Below are 23,684 nucleotides of genomic sequence, written 5' to 3' on the forward strand. Positions count from 1 at the left end.
CAAATGACTTGTAAAAAACCTACGATTGAGCTTCAAGTGTTTGAGGGTTATTACGTTTCTGGCCGTAGAGCTCTGGAGGTTGTTTTTTTCTCCTGTAAAGTTAGTATGTAAAGTTAGAGTGTAAGACCTGTATGTACTTGTTTTAGGGTGCAGTTTGTATTTTGTTATATATTATATATTAGTTATATATTAGTAGCCACGCACTTTTCATTACAGCGAGCCGAGTCGTTTTGCCATCTGTTGACTGCTTTGAGGGCGTATCTAGTAAGTTTAGGCAGAGTTGTAAGCTAGTTCTGAGCCCTAGAACTGTGGTCTAAACTTAACGTTCCCTATTGGTGCCTTTCCAATGGAAAAGGGGTTTCATTATGAAATGCCCTCTATGCCGCCCCTACATGACAGAGTCCCAAAGGGTGCTCTTTCCAGTAGAGAAAATAGGATGCAGTGCTCTAGGATACTCCTACAGGTGGAAAAAATATGATGAAGTGCCCAGTTAAGTGCTCCTCTAATGAAGAAGTGCCCCTCCAGTGGATAAAATGTGTGTCAGTGCTGTAAAGGGTGTCCCTATATACGTGAGAATGAGGGGAAGTTTCCTGATGGATGCCCCTCTAGTGGGCAAAATATGTGGTGCCCTCACAATGGGGTAAACTTGACATTCCCTACAGGTGCCTTTCTGATGAAAAGCTCATGAATTGCCCTCTTAGGTGCCCATCCAAGTGAGAAAACACAATGAAGTGCCCTTGGAATGGAGAGAAAAAAATCACACTGAAGAAAATGAGGTGCAGTGCTCCACAGTCTCTCCGGCAGAGTACTCTCTTGGGTAGGTTTTCCCAAAATGGGTGTTGTGACGACAGGCTAGGGGTAGCACCAAATAGTTTGATAAGATTTTGAAGTTACCTCTCAAACCCTGCTTACATTCAAAACCCATTGTATGACTGTTAACAAATCTTGTCTGTGTTTTTGCAAGAGGCTGGTAAGTTAGGCTAATATCTAGCTAGCATTCTGATGTAATCGCTTCTGCACTGTCCCTGTTCTTTATTTTTTAATGTACCCTTTAGGTTAGGTTAGATTATGTTAAGCTAACTGTATTTGATAGTAAAAGACAAAGTAAATTGTTGCCAACAACAACATAAAGTTTAAAATACTCATTCCTGTTATTAAAAACTTACATCTGTTCCATCCATTTAATTGGTCAGTTTTGGCCACAGCCCCTCAAGGATGTTCAGTTGCCAGAGGGAGCTTACTACAGTCTGAGCTGTAGCTCTGACATCTCACTACAGTGTGTGAGGGAGGACACAGCAAGCTTTCTTTGATGCTGACAAGATTGAGTTTTACCGCTTTTAAAGTTTGATGTGAACTGCTTTTTCAGTTAACTTGAGTGACTACTCCTGACTACTAAGCTCCCAAATCATATCCTATTCATTGACATTATCATATATGTGTGTGTGTGTGTGTGTTTCTGAACAAACGTTAATAGTTTCCTCTATGTTTTACTTCAGAGGTGTTTGTGAAATAGACATTCAAAGGTTTATAGTTATGTGTTATCTGGCTTGCCTAGTAACATAATGTTAATCTTAATTAAGGATGAAGACTATGATGCACCATGGCTTTTTGTGTGCTGGTGGGGCCTCTTGTTGTTGTGCTGCTTAAAACCTCCAACTCAACTCCAGAGATCGATTTATGTATAGAACGAAGATGAAACTGTATGTCTTAGATGTTCTGTTCTCCACGTACAGTCAAATGCAGAAGTCTGAACACCCCCGTTAAATTATATTGATTATCATAGCGAAATAAGTTTAAACATCCTCTGCAAAGAACAAACTTAAACAAAGCATTTTTCTGCAAATTTTCATTTGCTTAGTTTAACGTCGTGGGAAATAATAAAACATACAGTATAAAATGTGCCATAACTTTTGAACAGGCCGTGCGTTCTGTTTTATATATTTATTATTTTAATATGTTAAATTTAGCAAGTAAAAGTGGTTGTGCATTAAAATGTGCATCAGTGTATTCACTGATGAGGGAGTGTTAACATAGTTTCACTTAGAAAATCAGCAAAGCATGACATTTCATCAGGGGTGCCCAAACATTTGCATACAACTGTACTCATGGCACACATACTGTGTCAGCATGAAACCCTTAGGTTCATAGTGAGGGCGAGCTTCTATTTTGAAGGACATGTTTTTTTTTCTCCAAGAAAGTAATTGGTACACCCTTGGTAATAAGCCAAATGTTACAGTATGCAAGAATGTACTGCTTTACAGAAAGCCCACCTTTTCTATGTGTGTGTTTGCATATGTGGCTATATATTATGAAGATATGAAGGAAATCTTGTAATCAGTTTATATTTAATAGCAGCTCAGGCTGTTACTGCTTATAATCCTTCGACTCCTCTAATTTTCACGGATTTCAGGAGACAGCAGGTCCAGTGGTGCTAGTTTTATCCATGTTCATCCTCATAAAGAACAGCAACGCTGCACTTAATGTGCTGTTGCCTAGCTGGTCCTCAGAAACTGACTCTTGCCACGCGGTGGGTAATGTTGCCATGACGATACGGGGGATTGTCATACTCAAGGAGTGGTAAAGCAAAACAGCATCAATGGAAGGAAAGGAGTAGAGAGGAAAAGAGTGTGCCTGACAGGCCAGCTGGGGAGCATTTCACTGAAACAGTCTCTATAAGCAAAATATCATAGACCTGTCTGGAAAAGTTGTCCATTAATGCTGGCTGGATTCAACAGAGATGCACTACATATTAAAGTGGAAGCTCAGTGTCCTGTGTTGGGAGATTTCCTCTGACATTCATGGAATATTCTTTTCTTGAACTGTGTCTGCTCTAAATTAAGAAACATGTAGTCACTGTCAGGCCTTATTTTTATTTATTTCGACTACACCTTTCAAAAACAGCTACCCTTTACATTGAGGGAACATTCATGACAAATATACCAGTAGAAATGATCCAAAACTATCAGCTTTAAAGCCAAAGTAATTTCATTTATTTATGGAAACGCCAACCTTCTTGGGTATTAAAGGAGTACTCCTGTGTTTTTTTTAACATAATTCTGTCAGCTCCATCTGTAGAAAAGGCTCAATTACCACAGACAGTAATTTCTCCACGTTTCCTGTACTTGGAAAATAATAGAAAACCAGTTGACTAAAAACATATTTATGTAATAAGCCATTGGACAGTTGCTGAATTCTGTCACTAAATATTTATGCAAACCATTTAAATTAAGCTGTAAATCTGTATAACTCCATCGCTTAGAGATGGGGCTAGTTCTCCAGAGGGAAGGATTTGTGGTAGTGTGTTTCCAGTGTAGAGCTGTGGGTGAAGTTTTCACAACCTCCTCACTGCGGCTATCACAATAGCAGCTAATGGGGATCCTAAAAATAAACAAAATAAACTGACTGCACATGGATAGCAGGGAAACCACGTAGTGACAGCAAAAGCAGAAACATGAATTGATTTTTACTGTGTTGCTTCATCTGAAAGGTAAAGAAGAGCAGCATTTGTAAAAGATTCTCTCATGTAAGTTTCATCATAAAATCTGTACCGTTGGAGTATAATGCTTTCAGTTTTGATTTCATTTTATGTACAGTTTTGTCCCACATATTTATTTATGGAATTCAACAATTGCCCTATGGGTTCTATTGTACAGCCCTGTAAAGTTGGGACGCTGTGCAAAATGTAAATAAAAACACAATACAGTGATGTGCAAATCATTTAAACTATATATTTAAATGAAAATAGTACAATGACAAATCATCAAATGTTGAAACTGAGAAGTTGTATTGTTTTTTGAAAAATATATGCCCAATTTCAATGTGATGCCAGCAACATATTTAGCTGGGAAAGTTTACCGCTATGTTGCATCACCTCTTCTTTTAACACTTTGTAAGTGTTTGGGAACTGAGATGACCAATTGCTGTAGTTTTAAAAGTGAAATGTTTTCCCAATTGTTTGATGTAGACTTCAGCTGAACACCCGTGGGGAAATTACATTTTGTTGATTTTCTAAGTGAAAATAAGTGAACACATCCTCTACAGTGAACAAAACTATTGGAGAAAAAAATAAACATAAAATACGAAATGTGCCACAGTCGTATTTATTCTAGTATGTTTTTAACAAAACATGCAGAAGTGTGTTCTCTGTAGAAGATGTGTTAACTTCACTTAGAAAACTTTGTGTGTTACAATATTTTAAATTATTTACACAACTATAATAGTTATACAACAAGAGAGACTGAAACATGCTTGTGAGAATCAACTGGCAGGGTGGTGTTTTACTGAACTGAAGAAGGGAAGAAAGTGGAAGTTTTTTCTTCAGTATAGGAAGATAGCAGAAGGTGATTCATAGAGGTGTGTGTGTGTGTGTGTGTGTGTGTGTGTGTGTGTGTGTGTGTGAGAGAGAGAGAGAGAGAGAGAGAGAGCCTGTGAGACACCAACGCCATGTGAGTGAATGGCAGACGTGAGAGAAGTGAATGCTGCGCTGTTGCTGGCTGCTGATGTCACATCCCTGCGCTCGATTGCACCTCTTAATGACTGTCGCTGTCTGTAGGCTGCATTAGTGCTGCTCCACCAGAGACTTTCACTTCCTCCTTCAGAGAAACAAGACAGTGGCAGAAACTATCAGAAAATTGTTACTGAGCCTCTGTTTACACACTGCAGAGAATATTCGGAAGTAAATACAAACTGGTATGACGTTGAGACCAAATTTCAAGCAGAAAAATAGTTAAGAGTGTGAGCTTGTCTGCTGCTCTGTGGTTAATGTGTGAGGAGGTGCTTGTTAAAAGCTTGTTAATGTGTGAGGAATATAGGATAAGTTTACTAAATGATAATACTATCAAAAATATTTCCACTGTTCCACCAAACTCTGAATCAGTATGCCTTCATAGTGAGATCATCAGCGTTTCCACCTCTCTCCTTCCACAAGGGGAATTCCACTGATCAAAATCTTTAATCTTTGGGATGTAAACAGTCGTTGTGAACCTACACATGTATTCTGAGGTTTGATATATGTGTTGAATTCCTCTAAAATCTCCCTCACAGAAAGTTACTGTGTGAATTATGTGGTGGAGAAGTACTTGCAGGACACTGTGAGGTTAAATAAAAACATATTTATTTGGATTTACTGCTATTAGCAACAATACATATAAAAAGTCAGAAGACTTATATTTGTGTTGTAGACATTACTCCTGGTTTGGGTAGAAAAACCATTGTAAAGAAATCTGCATTGGTAAGTTCCTCTACAGTGAACCGTTGGACATCAGACCACTTTAAATGACTGTTTACATCACAATAATTGAATTATGCAAAGTTCCCCATTAAGACAATATTTGTGTGATCACTATGTGTCTGAAACGTGTTGTGTGTGTGTGTGTGTGTGTCTAATTTAGGGCTGGGCAATATGACAATATGTTATCATTGTCTTGATAATTACACCATGATGCATGTCACTTAGTGTATTGTGGGTGAGCACCTCTAGAACACCTAACAACTGCAAGTATCATCATTAAAAATATAACAAAATGAAACAAATAATAATGACTGGACATCAGCTAATTATACCATTATTTTATTCATTCATTCACCATAGAACCACAGAAAAACTGTATACTACATATTGTATATCATGAAAATATCTTAGTGCTGTGACGTATCGTCCACTCCTTCTCTACTGTATGGCATTTATTTCTTCCATAGACCCTTGTCACACTACTCTTCCTACTGCTTATGTTAGCATCAACAGCAAAGCTACTACCTCCTACACATTGCCCTCCTATAAATATTTCTACACAGGATAATGTTGCCTGTTTTATGATTCTGTTCATTAGCCTTTGATGACTAAAGAACTAAGATGGTTATGGGTTATTTGTTTGGCTTTGTGAATGTAGATGTAGATGTGCACTCATTTGAGACTGTATAAATAAAAGCTAATCACTGTACCTGAAAACCTGAAACATGAGGTGAAAAAAACTCCAGCTGCCATTATAAACAAAGTCTCTGAGGCTGAAGATGGATTTGAGTATAAATGCTGATTTTCTTTGAATTATGATTAATATATTTGCATAACTCTTTTAGTTTGCCAGTTGTTTGTCAATGAACTGAAGAGATGTTAATAGTATTTACACAAATATTATCTTCCAAACCATTGGGCTTTGAGGACTGCTATAACAATCATGCAGATCAGCAGAAATGCATGCACGTCTCTAAAAAGGTATTCTGTTATTAACATTCTGGCACGTTCTCAATAGTCCTTTTTTCACTAATGTTTTTCTGTCTTTTTTTTTTTTTCAGCTCAACAAGCAACAATTGCAGGCGGTAAAGGAGCGCTTTCAGGCATTCCTGAGAGGAGATACGCAGATTGTAGCCGATGAGGCTTTCTGCAATGCTGTGCGAAGTTACTATGAGGCAAGGCTTTCTAATATTTATTTATTTATTTATTTATTTATTTATTTATTTATTTTACACCTGCCTTCTACTGGAAACACACGTTCTTAATTATCATGCATGTTCAGTCATGGCTAAAATGAATTATAGTCCACGATCCCAGTTCACATTCCATTACTTCTGTCTTTTCTATGCGTATTCTATGCCATTTTCCATTTACCATTTTAATTTTTGTTTCATTGTTTAATGTATTTTAATTATTATTTTAAAAATATATTTCCGTAAAATATACACTGAATTATCAGTTACCAGCCATTAGTATTGCTGTCACTGCTGTGCCAAGTGTGATCCCCCGCCCAAATAATATCTGGTCAGTGGTGGTCTCTTTCCACTAATGGATGTGGTAGAGGGGACTTATAAATTGTGCTGCAAGAGATGGGCTACTGTCAGTAACTGTAACAAAATGCACCTATATGGTAGGTATTTCTGGTATAATGGCCAGTGATATATGAGATGTTAGAAATAGCCAAACACAAGCTAGTTTCAGGCGTATTCAAGTTAAATTGAATGCTTGTGATGCATTTTAATGCCACTTCTAATGTAATTTAAGACCAAATTTGCAGTGATGATACACCAAATATAAAAAACACTCTTGCTGCTATGCTAGCTCAACAGCAGGTATTGTTAGTTTAATGCAGTCCCCTGATACAAAAGCAGCTACCTTCCTTTTCTGGTATAGGAGCAGTACAGCGTGGCCAGCTGAGCAGCATTGCCTGGGGCTATGGGGGTTAGGTGCCTTAGCCAAGGGCACAACCAGAGATACTGATTGCAAGCCTGGGATTTTAACCAAAACCTCCCAGTTATCGGCTCACCTCTACTGCCAGTTGGCTGCCGGCCGCACCTTATTTATTTATTTGTTTAGTTTTACATCAAATGATGCCTGTATCCCAAATTTAGACTTTTAAACTAGAAGTGACACAGCACGAGTGGTAAACCACTGTTTTTGTACATAAGATCACAAACTGTGTGTTGCATGTGTCTGTGCTGCTCACACACTCTGGCTGCATTAGTGACATAAAAACTTGGTGCTGCAATAGCCTATGATATGTCCCAATTGCATGTCATCATGCAGACAGCGTAATCGCTCACAAGTGCAGAGTGTAGGTTGGTTAGCCATTCACTGCCATGAGATTTCTTTTGCATAGCAGGAAAGCATGAGAAAAGATGCAGAAGCTTGAGAGTTATTAAACCCTGCGTAATGAAAAAATGAAGCCTAATACTAAACGAACTTCATATTCCCTCTCACCCTTACCCCTTCATCTTGTGAGATGATGTAAAAACGGTTGAAGTAATTGGCCAAGAAGTTTAATATTCTTTAAGATTTAAACTTTTTTTTACCTGTTGATGCAAGACCTTCTGTGCATGCAAGGCTCTAGGCTGGAGCTTATAGGCTACATGGTTAATCTGGCCATAAGGAGCTTCTTAAGGAGCTTTTGTAATGTTGTATTTTACATAAAGGTTAGTTCAGTTTCTCTTTAATAACACACACACCAAAAGAAATCGGTGTCTGTACTTTCTGCACACTCCATCCGACATACTCTTTTATACATAATTTATTGCTTTTCATATCGTCATTGCAGTATCCTACAACTTTATCCAAAATCGCATTTTATGTCCATATCACGCAGCCCTAGTCCTGTCTTTTCGTATTAAAGTATTTAATATTCCACAACAAAAACAGGGTGTTGGCTATGGCCTCATCTACTTGCTACTGTTTCTTTTGTTCACTCCATAATAGAAAAACATTAGATTCCTAATGTTTCATGTTCACTGGTAAGTTTAGGCGATCATAATTAGATGGCTTTGGAAATTTCCCAAATTATCATCAGAGTGTTCAACAGTTGAGCTGACGCGTGTGTCATTAGTTTAGTGAGTGGTGTCACATATTCCTGCACTTTAACATTCTAAACTAATAAAGGAAACGATGAAGAATCTGCTGTTTTTGGATCAGTGCTAAAGAGCAGTCTCCTCCTTCAGCTCATAGTGCTGGTTTGCTGTACTTAGTAGAAGTATCTGGTAAAGGATTGGAGATCAATGGGCTGTAGTGGTATGTGTGGGATGCTAAACAAGAGCACTTGTGTGCGTCTTCAGCCTTAACTCTCTCTCTCTCTCTCTCTCTAACACTCTCTCTCATTTCTTTCTTTGTTTTTTCTTTATTTGCTCTTCTTCTCTTGAAATCTGCATCAGAACATGCACAGGATAGCATGTAATAAGAGTGCCACATCACATCATATGTCTTTTTTTTTTTTTTTCTTTAGAGAATGGGAAGGACACCATTGAAGTTTTCCCTGATAGTCATTTGTGCAGATATGAGCTGGGTGATCAAAGTCACTCGCATTGTTATGCAGTGGATATCTTACATCTATCAAAGCACTTCATATGCTTTCCTTTTCTGAATGCCAAAAACACACAAGATGTAGAAGTGAGTCACCAGGGAAATGTGTCCAGCCATAGATATTATGATCATAACTTTGAAATATGGAGTTCACATCGCTACATTGGTTTCTCCTAGGTTTGTAAACAGACTGTTGAATTCTAAGTTGTACCAGCTCCTTTGGGGAGTGCATGTGTGTGTTTTCCTTCATTAAAATACAGGAACGTAATAGGCCAGGGTCCTATTTCAAATTTTAGTGTGCGGAAAATGGAAAATCCTACGAGTACAAGAACATAACATTGCACAGGTATGGCTCAGGAATGCAAGTTTCTTGAAGATACTGCTTCCAGGGTCAACATGTTCAAGGAGAAAGGTGTATTTTTTATTCGCCCCCCACCCCAGGTTTTCACTTAATGTTAATGTTCAAAGCCAGTTCCAAGCCATGCAGGCCTATACTGTGGTGGTGTGCATTATGTAGTCTCAGTGAACAGTAAAAATTTGATCTCTGTATACATGCAGTGCACATTATTCAAACAATATTCCAGTCACTAGAGAGCTTGTGCACCATGAAATATACATAAATTTGAAATGTATTGATTTATTTTCTTCTTATTTCACTTATAGGTGATATTTATTGATTCATTCTCTCATTGCGTATTCATGACTGGTATCATGGTTGCATAAAAGCTGATTAATTTCCAGCTAATTAACATTTTGGTGATGGTTGTCACATAAATTTCACACGCTGACAGAAATGTTTTTTTATCCCCTTTTAACACAGTTATGCAAGGGTGGGTAATATTTAATTTAAGAATCCTCTGCTTCCTTGTTCTTAATTACAACAGCTTTCTTACTGCACAGCGGTTCGCCGCGGAAGCGGTTGCATCCATCTATCTATCCATCCGTCCATCCATCCATCCGTCCATCCATCAATCCACAGATCCAATAATCCATTTTGTCTGCATATGTTCTAGAGCTTTATATTGCTGATTGTATTATAATAGCCTGCATGTTATCTAAATATACTGTAATGCATGTATGACAGTGCAGTCTGTAATTAATCTGAAATGGGATTGTACTCCAGCACTTTGGATTTGCATGGAACAGGAACTATGAAGTTAAAGCACAGGATGTTTTAATTTGAGGGTATATATGTCTAAATATGATAAACTATGTAGAAATTACAGATGTCTTCCCATTTTAGGAGACCCAAGGTAAATGGACAGTTGTTGCCCAGCTGTTTCTTGGTGAGCTGTGTGTTGTTTCATCATGAGTTTTGCACAAGAGATCTAAAAAAAGTCTAGTGTTGCCTCTTGATGCAAATTTAGCCATCATATAAATTAGACCATCATAGGCTTGAAATATCAGAGACATAACCAAAAAATAAGGTGTGTAAAAATGAACTTTTTGTATAGTCCTTCAAAACATTTTGGCACACCTCATTTCTTTTTGAAAACAAATTTCTTACACACTTAGAATTATCACTTCGCTGACAGAAGAAAAACAGTGGAAAGATGGTGGAGCATAGTTTATCAAGAGCAGCACATGGATGACCCTGGGCATGACATAGCTAGCTAGTGGAATGAACAGCATGGTTGTCTGTTATTGTCTTGTCTAAAACTGTTGAAACTGTTAGTAAGAACAGCTACAGCGAAATCCCAGACTCTGTGATATAAGTTTAATTAGAAATATCCATTTTTGAAAGGCACATTATTTTCCTCATGTGCAAGTGTGAAAATTGTTCCAACTCTTTCAAACTGGAATTCTTCTGCTGGTTAATGTCTAGCACGTTATTTGGCAAGATGTCAGAACTAGACACCATGGGAACTCCCTTGCCTAGAGAGAAAATCCATTACATTTATTACATTACATACAGTTTTGGTGGTCAATGAGGTCTTACACAATTGTTATGAGTGCCTCTAGATGTTTTAATAATTTTTTGATCTCTAGTTTTGGAAACTACTGTTTTCCCCTTCTTATGTAAATGGATTATTTTATGCATAATCTCCTCAGAAATATATCCTGAAAAATGAATAACTTGCCTTCAATGGCCATTTTGACTAGATTTTAAATAAATGAAGTGTGGTCTTTGACTTTTGCGCAGTATTGTACATGTTAGAAATCCTTTTCTTATTTCTTTAGTATTATATTGGAAGTATTGGATTATTTAAAGCAGAAATCAGTAAATTAATCCGTTATCATTGTAGTTCTTCTTTGCAGCCCTTGTTAAAAAGTAAGAACTTGCTCTTGAGCTTAGCAATAGCAAGCAATCTGGTAGATGGCTTTGGATGACCAGTAAATGCTTCAAATCATGAAGAAAACTCTTTTTAGCTATAGAATAGATCAGGAAAACTCTCCGGGGTGTAGGTTTAGATGTATCAAAGACTGCAGTACAGAGATTAATAAACCTGTATGACCTCAAAGGATTCAGTACAAAATGCAAACCATAGATAAGCAGAGGGGCGAGCTTACAGTTTGCTAAAAAAGTACATAAAAGGCTTTTAGAGTTCTGAGACACAGTCTTACAGACAGATGAGATGAAGGTGAATCTGTACCAGAGTGGTGGAAAGAGGAACATGTGGAGGGGGAAAATGAGTTACTCATGATCCAAAGCAAACCACCCTGGTAGCATGGACCATTAATGGTGCCAGTGGAATTGACTCAGTAATGGTGTGACTGGCTATGGCACCAGAAGAATGAATTCTGAAGAATATAGAAACATCTTAACCGCTCAAATTGAACCAAATTCCTAAAACTCATTAGATGCCACTTCACTATGCAGCTCAGAATTGATCCTAAACATTCTGCTGTAGCATTAAGCTTTTCAGGTCCAAATGTTCTGGTCTTGTGGAGTCAAGCCCCTGACCTGAGAATGATTTTTGTTTACTGAAGTCAAGACTGAATACACAAAACTGAAAATGGCTGCATTACGGACCCAACAGAGCATATAGAGATGTCTTTGGCGCCTGACAGTCTTTGATTGCCAAAAAGACAATTGTACTATAGTTGGTTTATCCAGTTACTGTTCCTATGAGAAGGGAAAGTGTTCATGTAAAGGGATGTGCTTCCCATATGAATTAACCAGTGTAGACATACATTCCCTCGAATTAACACTAGCATTCTTCACTTTAACCTCACAATCATTGTTTCATTTTTGTGTGCTAATGTGCTAGAGTTGAAACAACAAGGTGTCACTGTCCAAATAGGTTTAAAATGCAGTGTATATATAGTGTTTATCATGCATTTTGTATATTGCATATAGGATTATATGTGTACTTATGCTATATCATTTTCACTGAAGCCTCTGTACAGTAAAGCCTTCATTGCCTGTATGTCCTTGGGCACGTTGGCCTTAGGTAGTGCTGTAGGAGATAACATACCTTGAAGCATGTCTCTATAAACCATGATTGGGTATTTGCACTCAGTTATCTAACATTTGTCTTGTGTGGGATCTCTAGCTTATCTCCTTTTGAAGGCCTTAAATCTTTGTTTTTCTTGTAGTGCTGCAGGGAGTCTAGAGTCAATATCATGTCCACTAGTCATTGACCTGACCTCTTAATCAGCTGGTCCCAGTTGCATAAGAAGACTTAAATTATTTCCTTAGCTTCATTCCTTAAGGGTTAGCGTTCCTTCACCTGGTATATTACATAAAATCGTCTTTGGTTAGAGAAAAGTTTTGACTGTAGTTTCCAGAGGCTTAGCAGTGGTTTCTGGGCATGTTATGGTTCCAGACTTGCACCCTGTGACGTCATGGAGAATAGCACTTACATAAGAAAGCTCACCGCAGTTCTAGGCCTGTATTCCCTATGGACAAAGGAGCCCCTTGGACAATGAATGTAATACTGCTTATAATAGTGTAACCCAGTCTGTAATCATTAATTTGACAATTTCTCATGTATTTATTCATGACAATCACATTTACACAAGCTTCACATTACTAGCCATAAAACATCAATTATAATTCCGTCTAAAGATCTTAAGGGGGCTTTAAAAGGTCTTTTGTGTAACTCTCATAACCTTGTGTCCCTTAAGAGTTTTCTTAAGGGAACTCTTACAGTGTTTTATGCTAATAGACACTGCGCCAGACTGACAAGCAAGTGTTCAGACTTGGATAACTGCTGAACGTTTTTGAGCAGTTAATTTCTGAATAATGTCTTCCTGATGGTTAAATTGCCTTTTACACATAATTTTTTAATGGTAGTCATAATAGTTGAGGTTCATTGATGTAGCTGTAGAATGAACAACCGATAGATTCTTCAGTTGTCAGAATAAGTTATTGTTGAGTGATACAGATGTGCTCAGACTGTGTCAGCAAGAACAGTCATCCATAGAGAGGGATATTATAGTAGTGTTACTGAACATGAACACCTCATTACAAAGACAAAAGACCTTTTGTGAGTTTGGTGTGCAAAAAAACATAGGAATTATTCTACAGAGATGTGAAAAAAGTGATATGATTAGATGAATCATCCTTCGCCCTATTCTTCACATGTGGGCGAGTGCATGTGCAGCGTACACCAAAAGAAACAGGCTCGAATTCTTGAACCCTACAGTGAGGGGGTGCAATGGCTCTGTTATGCTGTTGGGGGCATTTTTCTGGCATGAACTGGCTTACTGTGCTATTCTGACTGATGATCTTTATCATTATATTTCTATTCTGATGGGAGTGGTCTCTTCCAGGATGACAGTGCATCCACAGGGCACGAATAGTTTGATGATTATTTTGGACTGTCAAACTATGTTAGACAGCACTCCCCCACCAACACTCTCCCACATCATCATTAAAACACAGTTGAGTGGATATTGTTAGGAAGAATGATGTTTCTTCCTTCCAGTACAGTACGGTTCCAGAGAGAATCTATTACAAAGTGCATTTAAACTGTTGGGTCATGGTGGCTAATCACCAGATGCTGTGTGTTGTTTTTTTCCACATTTTCCCCATTTAATTTATAGATTTAGGTGACTATGTCTGTTTTTGCTTAAGAGGACTCTTTGCTTATCCATTTGTTTACAGGTCCCCTAATTTTTATGTTCGGATGACCTGCAATGTTTATTATTTAATTTCTGTTTTGTTAATTTAGCTTCTACACAGTGTTAACCTAAGTTTATCTACTTACTTTTTCCCCAACTATACACAGTCCTGGGGGTAAAATATCCCATGGGCTTTGTCTATATCATGAAAAGCCAAATTTCCCCTGCTTTTTTTAAATAAAGGAGTTTGATGTAGTATATACACATCGTTGAGGTTTCAAAATATGCCATCATTACTCAGTTCATACAGTCCATATATAGAACCTAGGCACAAATTTGCTCATTTACCTTATATTTGTCTTGAAGTCACAGTAACAGATACAACCCGTTGAATTCTAAAGGATCAGGAGAGGTTGGAAATGGTCATATATTTAAATTATGACCGTAAAAACTGCATAAATGTTATAAGGGGACCCCAGTGGTAAAAAAAAATAAAATGCAATAAAAATGTAGGAAATGGCCCTTTTTAGTTACACTTATAAAAAAGTTGACTGACACCAGTGAGTATCCAACAAGTGGGATGTTTCAAAACTGAAGAACTTAACTTAAAAAACTAGCCTAGCTGAGATGTCAGTCTTCTTTAGCTCTCATATGGATAGGCTGTGCTCTTTTCATCCAGAGTCTCAGACGTCCATCTGGCTATTAAATATGAATCAGATTCTAGTGCTTGATGTGTTACCCTTTAAGACAGCTCTCTTGAAGAATTCTATATGTTTCATAGAAGAAAAACAAAGGAGCTTCTCATTCAGATCCATATAGTGTGCTGCTCTATTTCTTAATACAAAATTAATGCCCAGCCACATCCATCTGAGCACATCTTACTCCCCTTCTCTCGCTCTGTCTCTCTCACACATACACATACAGAACACTATCACACTTTTATGATGACTAGCCAGGTTACCAAGCAACCTGTTGGATTTAAGACCTAAGGACAGAGCTGTGGTCTCTTCAGCAAATAGAATTTGTCCTCAACCTTTAGGAATCTTCGCTTTTATTCCTTTTATTAAAGTTTCTGAGGTTAGCATTTCTGGTTTTCACTGTTATCAATATTCTAGTTGGCTGTGTAATAGTAGTTTACATAGAATGGTATGCCGAACAGTCAGAACTCTCCGCAGATTGTTATCCAAAGAGATACTTCTCTTGCCACTGCTGCATTTATCGATTGCGATAGCTTGTGCTGTGAATTAAAGGTGGAGGATTAGGCCCTGCAGAAATCTTCTTTTCTGTAGTGATGATTTAGTTGGCTTCAGGACATACTAGAAGATAGAGTGCTGATGTAGAATCCATCTGTGTGGCATTCAGTTTGGCAGAACAGAACAGAAGTTGAGGGTTGCCTCAAGTCACCTTGTTTCAAAATGTCCTTGTGAGTAATGCTAGGAAAATTAGGGCCTAGGTTGGCTGATATCAGCTGATATTGAAGATCTGTGGATATCAGTATTGGCAAAAATTCTGCCATTAAAAAAGCACCAATATTTGGTGAGTTGTTTTATAGTCTACTGAACAGAAGATTCAACAGCTCTGATATGAGGAAAACTGTTCATGTTGTAAGGAATGCTCACTGCTAGAGGTTGAACTGGTAAATTAAATTCTAGCATCAGGAGATCATGACTTAGAATCCCGCTGATGCTCCAACCAAAAAAAGTTAACAGTTATTAGTACCACTGGGACCACTTGAGATTTATTAATAATTATTTATCACAGACATGAAATCATTAGGTGTAATTTATTTTTAATATTCCATTTTGTCGCAGACATGTCACTGATGTCATAACTTACTGACATAAGCAATGAAACACATTTACAGCTTACGTTTAAAAATCCTAAATTAAAAGTTTCACTTCATTACAAGTTGTGGTGCCACAGCACCTCGCCACCCGTGGCTGTTTCCACCTTTTTTCAAATTGTGTGAGGATTATAGGTGACTGAAGGTCTCAAAGGTTACACCAGCTGTGTCCTTCAATTTCTTACTAGCCAAGGACGTGTTTCTCGGCCACATTGAAAGATACTACAAAATGGAACAGACTTCAGTGACATAACAGCCAAGAAATGCAGCCTTCCTCAGTTGCATCCTCTGCTTTGAGACAGAGCTACAGCAGTGAGCTGCCCTTTGAATGACTGTCACACTGATGCATTGCTGCATGGAGAAACTGACATTAGAAACAGTGTTTTTCAGTTTTATTTACAGCTTAATGTTTAGTTAACATGTTTAGTTAGAGTTTCTGTTGAGTTCCTACCAGTTTTAACAGATCACAGAAAGTGCAACTCAAAGAGGCAGACACTAAGATCTGAAAATTTACAGCTGGCAGTCATGTTAGTCAGATTCACAAAAACTATTGCAGCTTGTTTTTGATCATTTCGAATTCAGCTGACATAATCAGTTATGGGAGTTTTTAGCTCTTTAAATCTGTATCTTATCAGATGCAGCACTTTCAGATCAGTGCTCTAATGAAAGTATGATGTTCGTCTTTTGAAGTGGTGATGCTTAACTCTAAAACATGCATACTGACACAGTGAAAACGGCATGCTAGTTTGGAAAGGAATGTTACTGATTATGTGTCTGGATCAGTTAGAGAACTCCTTCATAACCATGAGGAGAATGAGAGGAGCTTTTCGACAGCATTCTGCTACAGCAATAAGCATATATAAAACCAATACTAAGCAGGATGCGTATATTCAAAACTGTACATCATATCTGCATGCAAGTGTTCTCCTGCACAGCTCCTGCCCAATAGAAGAATATTATGGTGTTGTATTTTGTCAGCAGGCATGTTTATGTGTGTGGGCTAATGTGATGTGACCACTGTTTGACTAGGCCAACTAACATATTCACCGTCTATCAGGAGCAGCCGCGTCTTGCACTGCAGGGTTTGGAGGGTTGAGAATGGAGAAGAAGGCATAGAGGATTTAGGCTGTATGTGCTGTGCTGTCTCATTGTGAAAAACTGGATCTACATATGCCCGAAAACTAAGCGGTATGGCAGTACTGTGCTGCAGTATCCTCCTTCTATTCTTTTTTTGTAAAAGTCTGTCAAATGTTCATCACTGATAATAGCGCTATTGTGTGCAGATGAGGGAGCTGCCATTTTCAGCCTTCTGCAAGTATTTAACATGTCAGTGTTTTCGCAGTGTGCCATCAGTATGTCTCCATAAACGGTGTCTTTATGGCATACAATCAAGGCTTCTCACAAGCGGTTCCTTTTTGTTTGTATAGACTAAATTAGTCTGGTTCCGTTTTACATTGCATGTTTATTTTTATTTTATTATTGTTTTTGTTTGTTTTTTTTTCATTATTATTTGTGCAGTTATACCACATGCCAAAAACTTTGGCTGAAAACCTGCTAATCAGCAAGCAAGCAACTTGAAGTCCTTTGAGCTGGTGCGATTCATGTCTAGTCTGGTCTATAAACACCCTGAGAACAACCTATAATTCACCATGCTGCCTGAAATGACAAGGCACAAAATGAATCAAAAGCAAACTTCACCTCTTAAAAGGAAAATCATTTTTTCAGTGGTGGAAAGGTCAGTTCATTTCACCCTGTGCTTATCATTAGCTTTGCTCCCCTTTGCTCCTATTTTGTCCTTTCTTGCCTCACTAATCTAAGGAACCTGACCAGTCTGAATTCTACAGTTAATGATAATGTTCCACCTCCGTCAAATTGGCATGTATGCAGTGAACCATTGTAAGGGGAAAAATAGCCAATCATGCCCACTTAGGAGTGGTTCAGGGCTCCCGTGGGTTAAGAACGCTAAATTTCTCAGCGGTGTTCAGGAAAAAGCTTTGAGTCAGGCTTGGCAGACAAAGGCGTGGCAGGAAATTAATGGTAAGAGGCAATTAGATTTGATGCAGGGTGTATATTAAGAAGTGAGTGCTTTTACTGTGAACTACAGTATTACCACCTCAGTGGGGTTTTTGCAAATGCAATTTTTTTGGCGACATGATAGAACCAGCTTGCTTTGAATGCTGACCCTTCAAGTTAGTTAAAGTAAGCTAATATCATCTAGCAATAATGAACATTGTGTTCCTGATGTTATAGATCTTATTACACACATGGGAGTAGCATATTGTTTGTGAAAACAAATATGATGAGATAAACATGACATTACTAAAATATTTCTTCTAATTTTACTTGATTTTTGACAGAAAAAATGTCGGCAAGTCAGCTGAAGGTTGTCAACAGTGTGTGTCTCTCTCTCTCTCAACAGTGTGTGTGTCTCTCTCCTGTTCCTCTCTTTCTGATTCTATCTCTCCTGCCTCTTTTTGTCTCTTACTCTCGCTCTGTCTCTCTCCGTCGTTCCATCTCTCTCTTTCACTCTCTTTCTCTCTCTCTTTCTCTTTCTCTCTCTTTTAGTCTTTCTCTATGTCTCTCTGTCTCCCTCTCTTTCTTCTGTTTCTCTTTCTCATGCTCTCTCTCTCTCTCTCTCTCTCTCTCTCTCTCTGTCTCTTTCTCTTTCTCTCCTTCTTTCTCTCCTTCTCTTTCTCTCTCTCTCTTTCTCTCTCTCTTTCACTCTCTTTCTCTCTCTCTTTCTCTCTCTCTTTCTCTTTCTCTCTCTCTTTCTCTCCTTCTCTCTTTCTCTCCTTGCTCTCTTTCTCTCTCTCTCTCTCTCTCTCTCTCTCTCTCTCTGTCTCTTTCTCTCCTTCTCTTTCTCTCTCTCTTTCTCTCTCTTTCTCTCTCTCTTTCACTCTCTTTCTCTCTCTCTTTCTCTTTCTCTCTCTCTTTCTCTCCTTCTCTCTTTCTCTCTCTCTTTCTCTTTCTCTCTCTCTTTCTCTCCTTCTCTCTTTCTCTCCTTGCTCTCTCTCTCTCTCTCTCTCTCTCTCTCTCTCTCTCTCTCTCTCTCTCTCTCTGGAGTGGATTATTTATTTTGTATTTATCACCTGGAGGCTCAGGGCTGAATTACTGTTTGTCAGGCTTGCAAACAGAACTGCCAGTGGTGCTGATATTAAAGGCCTTTAAAGGCCTTGACGTTGAAGGTAATGGCTCTTTTTCTTTTCACCTTCTCTCCAGAAATCTTTCTTACATTTCATATTTCAGTCTCTCTGTTTCTTATTTCTGTTTCTGTCGCTTCTTTCCTATGACTCTATCAGTCACTCATTTCTTATACATAACTGCTGGGCTCTCACCTGGGACGAGTCTCATGTGACTCAAGGTGGTAGAAAAATAAAACCGCCTCAATGAGTCTTGACAGGTTTCATGCGCTTGTTGTTGTTCTGTTTACACTTTTTCTCTGCCCCTTCATCATCTTGTTGTACATATCCACTGGGATTTGCCTTCATTTGTGAGAGTTTGTCCTGAGCACAGTATAGCAGGAAAAAATGAGCCTTGAGGAGTGTTCCTCCAGGAGACTGGACCAAGTTTCAAAGCAGCTTTCCAAAGCTATCATATAACCCTGTGTTTCTGCCATGAAAGCCCTAAAGAGTCTTGTGTTTTCTTCTGCATAATAGGTTTTTTTAGGGTTTTTCATTTGTTTCACTGCTGTTGCTATGTCTGAATGACACTGAACAGACTCTGGTGTTCACATTATCAACATATGAAAACCTGAAGTGTTTAGAGGTTTAGCAGAATGTGTTTCCGTGGAATATCTGAAAAAAGATATTCATAAGAAGCAAGTTCTTCATCTGTAGTCTGAGGTTGATCCAAAGTCTTTATTGAGCAAAGGGCTCAATCAAGGCCATTGATGGGGAAAAAAAGGATGTGAACCTCTCAGGTCATGACCTCTTGGAATCTGTCTGTCCAGTCATTTAAATGTGGGTTTGACCTGCCCTGCCATTAATATGCATATATGTTAAATGCCATTTTTGGCTTGTAACAAAATTTTTGTTTTCCTGCTCTTCACACTAATGCAATAAGAACTGATTCATCAAGTTTTCAGAGGGCCTCAGGAAAAGTGAAAGACACAAAGCTGCTTTTTTTTTTTTTTTTTTTTTTTTTGTAAATGTATCCTCAAAACTACAATAATGGTCTTAAGGTCTAGTTGTGTACCTTAAATTTAAGTACCAGGGGAAAGGTACATATTTGTACCTTTTTCATAACATAACATTTTAAAACAGAATAATAAAATAATAAAATGGTTAGACAGTGTGTATGGTGCAAATTAAAAAAAAGTATCTCCATAGACAAACATTGGCAGTAGAATGGGCCTTACTGAAGAGCTCAGTGACTTACAGCAAGGCATGTCATGGGATGCCACCCTTGCAACACTCACTACTTAGTTCCAAACTACCTCTAGAAGCAATGTCAGCACAATAACTGTTCATCATTAACATAATCGAATGGATTTCCTTGGCCAGATAGCCTCACACTTGCCTAAAATCAGCATTTGCAATAACAACCTTTGGTTAGAGCACTGGAGTTATGAATCACCATCTGACAATCTGACAATCTGACAGATAAATCTGGGTTTGGCAGATACCTGTCTGGATGCATAGTGCCAGTTGTAAAGTTTGGTGGAGGAGGAATAATGGTCCAGGGCTGTTTTTCATAGTTTGGAAGGGAAATCTTAATGCTGTAGCAGACAATAACACAGAGAAATGTGTTCTGACTCTGCCTCCGCACAAAGCAGCGTCCATAAAGAAATAGTTTGCTGAGAGCCCTGACCTCAAATCCTTTCAAATGAATTTGGGATGAAGTGGAATGCTGACGGCCAGGCCTTATTGTTCAACATCAGTGCCTGACCTCACTAATGTTCTTGTGGCTGAATGGAAGCGAATCCCCTCAGCCGTGTTCCAAAAAGCCTTCCTAGAATAGTGGAGACTGTTACAGATATCCACGTTATTGCCACTGGTTTTGGAATGAGATGTTCAGCTGGCACATATGGATGTGAGGTTTGGGTGCCCACATGCTTTTAGCCATATGGTATATCTGCATTCATGAGTCCACCAGAAAAGTGCTGAACAAGAACTTTCTGTGATTGACTCGAAACTCAAAAGAGGTCATGCAACATGGTGAAAAACAGCAAGAGTAAATCAACATCAGAGTGTCTCAAACAGAAGAAATAACAATTTAGAGAGGTTCAATCAGAGTCCTCACTCAGGGTTGGGCAAAATACTTTCAAGAAGTAGTGATGGCTGAATACAGACTACACTGTCCTAAATCTACTCAGTAACATATTCTGTTACAATACATGAAAAAGTAATGTATTCAGAATAAATTTACAGTACATTTATAAAACATCTTTGGAATGCATATTGGAAAATCTTGAAAATTCTCTACTTTTTTTGTTTTTGTCACCACGTGCTTCAGTCCACTGATCCTTTCACAGTCTCCAGAGTCCAGTATAATACCGATGCTAAGGTTTTTACTCGCAAACCTGTCCTCTACTGAGGAGTTTATTAATTAGATCATCTCTCAAAAGAGCTCAGTAACACTGAAATTAATAACTCGCTTATCACAGTGATTTATCAGTCTGCTCAGGCTTTAGTTGGAACTTCAGTGTTTTTATAGAAGCCATTAATTGAAGTCCTCTTTAGAGTTTATCTAACAAGCATGTTCGCTACATGCCAGGCGCTGATTTAAAAATGGTTAATAAACAAGCGTTGATGGTGTTTCTTTTGAGGGTTATTGCAAAAAAAGTATTTTCACAATTTTTTTTTTAAAAAGTCCCTGTATTCTGAATACTGCTTTTTAAAAAAATGTCACTTGGACTGAATACTGATACTTTCAGATATTAATTTCTGTATTCTGAGTACATATTCTCAGTACTTGTATGCCATTACAGCCTAACCCTGTCCTCACTTCAGCCTCACTTCATTGAAATATTTTGGCAGGGCTTGAAACAGGCTGCTCAAACAAGCCATTCCAAAAATATTAGTGGTATCATAGTTAACGCATAACAATTTGCCATGCTGTGAATTTGTTTATCACTGAATGATGTTGAGTGTTTGTATTGAACTGATATCAGAGGAAAATGCTAGATCACACAGAATTGCAAAGTTTTTGAATTGTGGTTTAAATCATTTGTTAAATAAACATATGATATAGTTATGGTGTTTTGTTAAATATGTATATATTTATTTATTTATTTGTGCATGTTTTAGTGATTTAGTTGAAGATCAGGCCACATTTTAGGAGCTATTCATACAGAAGTCCAGATAATTTCAGTAAATAAAGTTCACAAATTTTCTCACAACTGCTACATAAAACTGTTGAAGTGTAGGCTAGAAGAGAAGCAGTGATTTCTATTCAAATGTAATCGCTGTGCCAGGTAATCGCCTGGGCCTGCGGCAGTTCTAGGAAAACCTGATAAGGGGAAATAGCTAGAATGAATGGTTGGGAAAGTGGAAGAAAGCAGCACTATAAAAGCAGTGTGCCCTAGGTTCTCTGCAGCAGCTCAGACATAGGGCAGCAATCTTTAGTTTACAAGCAATATTGCGCTAAAACAAAATTTCTGATGTGTTAAAATCTTAAAATAAAAGTAACAAAAAATAAATGTATTTAATCCCAGGAACCACCCTGAGGTGCTTCCAGTGTATATTGCCTTGGATGCATCATCTCATAGAATTGATCGCTGCAATCGGTCTGGAAGAAGAGAAGAAAAGAAAGAGGAGTAGAGATTTAACGTTTTAATGTTCCATTCAGTTCCATTCTGGAAAGAAGGTCTGTTTTATTCATGAGCTGCCATATAATGGATAGCAACTGTGCTGGCCAGCATTATGTGAAGGATGCTTAGCGCTGGGCACTGTTCAGAGATGCTTTATGATACCAGCATAGAAACTCAGCAAAGCTTCAACAGCAAAGCCTCAAAAGTTTATCATCAAAGGGCAATGGATCGAGATCTTAGAGATACTGACCACATTGTGCTGTTTTTGTTGTTTTGTTATCTGTTACAGATAAGGGATTAATAGTACTGTGTACTGACACATATTAAAGCTCCAGGGGCCAGCCGCACCACTTGTACATAAGTTCAAACGTAGGCTAGTTTAGGTTTATGCATTACTAAATCAAAATGGTTTGCACGAAAAAGACTGGTTTTTACATTGAGCTTAATAGTTACTAAACATTTACACTTCCCTCTAAGACACTTTAAGTGTGTGGTAAACCAATGGGAACCACATAGAAAGCAAAAAAAAGAAATGTTGTTGTTTTTTTTTGTGTTAACTAAAGCACAACAAAATGTTATATGCTGTGATTTTACTTGCAACTCTAATCATTGCCTTGGTTTTAAATCCTAACCTAAAGCGAACACTCACAACTCACTGTTGTATTGGTTATCCAGAAACCGACATTTAAAGAATTGACAAATTTATGTAAAACTGGTGCATCATTAATCCTACTAGAAGAACAAGAATACTGGGGTATTTGCGTCACAAACACATACACTGAATGTCCAAAAGTTTTCATGATTTTCTTGGGTGTTGAATTAGAATTTTGTTTGGTAGAGTTAATGCTTAGTGACTTTTAGTTTCTGTGGCTATGTCATTAACGAAGATATATGTCCGGTCACTGTAGCCTTCCCTCCAAAGTCCCGAGTGCTGTTCCGCTGCTCCACAGCCCAATGCTGGGGGGCTTTATACCTTTCTAGCCAGTACTTAGCATTGGGCATGGTGACCTTAGGTGCATATGTGGCTGCTCCTGAGCGTCCCATTCTATTGGCAATGCTTTTCTATGGAGATTACACAAGCTGAGTTCAGAATTCAACAATTGTGTCAAAGGGAGAACCTTAAAGTACCTATTACCATTCTTCACCGTTTCTGTCATGTCTTACCTCACAAGAAATCAGAGAAATCTGACCTCAAAAGAAATCTTATCTAATCGTAATGGTGTTTTATTAACATGTTCTGCTGCATGAATCAGATTTGCTGTTTCTCACTGTCACACTGTGTGCACTGCGTCACAAGGCTT

The 23,684-nt window shown here is 38.1% G+C and overlaps 1 protein-coding gene across 8 annotated transcripts in view; it reads left to right on the plus strand.

Annotated features, from left to right (window-relative positions):
* The window catches only part of cadps2 (Ca++-dependent secretion activator 2), a 135,212-nt gene that overhangs the window by 17,683 nt on the left and 93,845 nt on the right, over positions 1-23,684 (plus strand). For all 8 annotated transcript variants that reach the window (XM_036576158.1, XM_036576159.1, XM_036576161.1 and 5 more), the window contains exon 2: positions 6,292-6,405. In XM_036576158.1, coding sequence (XP_036432051.1) covers positions 6,292-6,405 — 114 coding nt within the window. The remainder of the gene's footprint in view (positions 1-6,291; positions 6,406-23,684) is intronic.

The sequence above is a fragment of the Colossoma macropomum genome, unplaced genomic scaffold (assembly GCF_904425465.1).
Source record: "Colossoma macropomum unplaced genomic scaffold, Colossoma_macropomum, whole genome shotgun sequence".
In the NCBI taxonomy this organism is placed as follows: domain Eukaryota; kingdom Metazoa; phylum Chordata; class Actinopteri; order Characiformes; family Serrasalmidae; genus Colossoma; species Colossoma macropomum.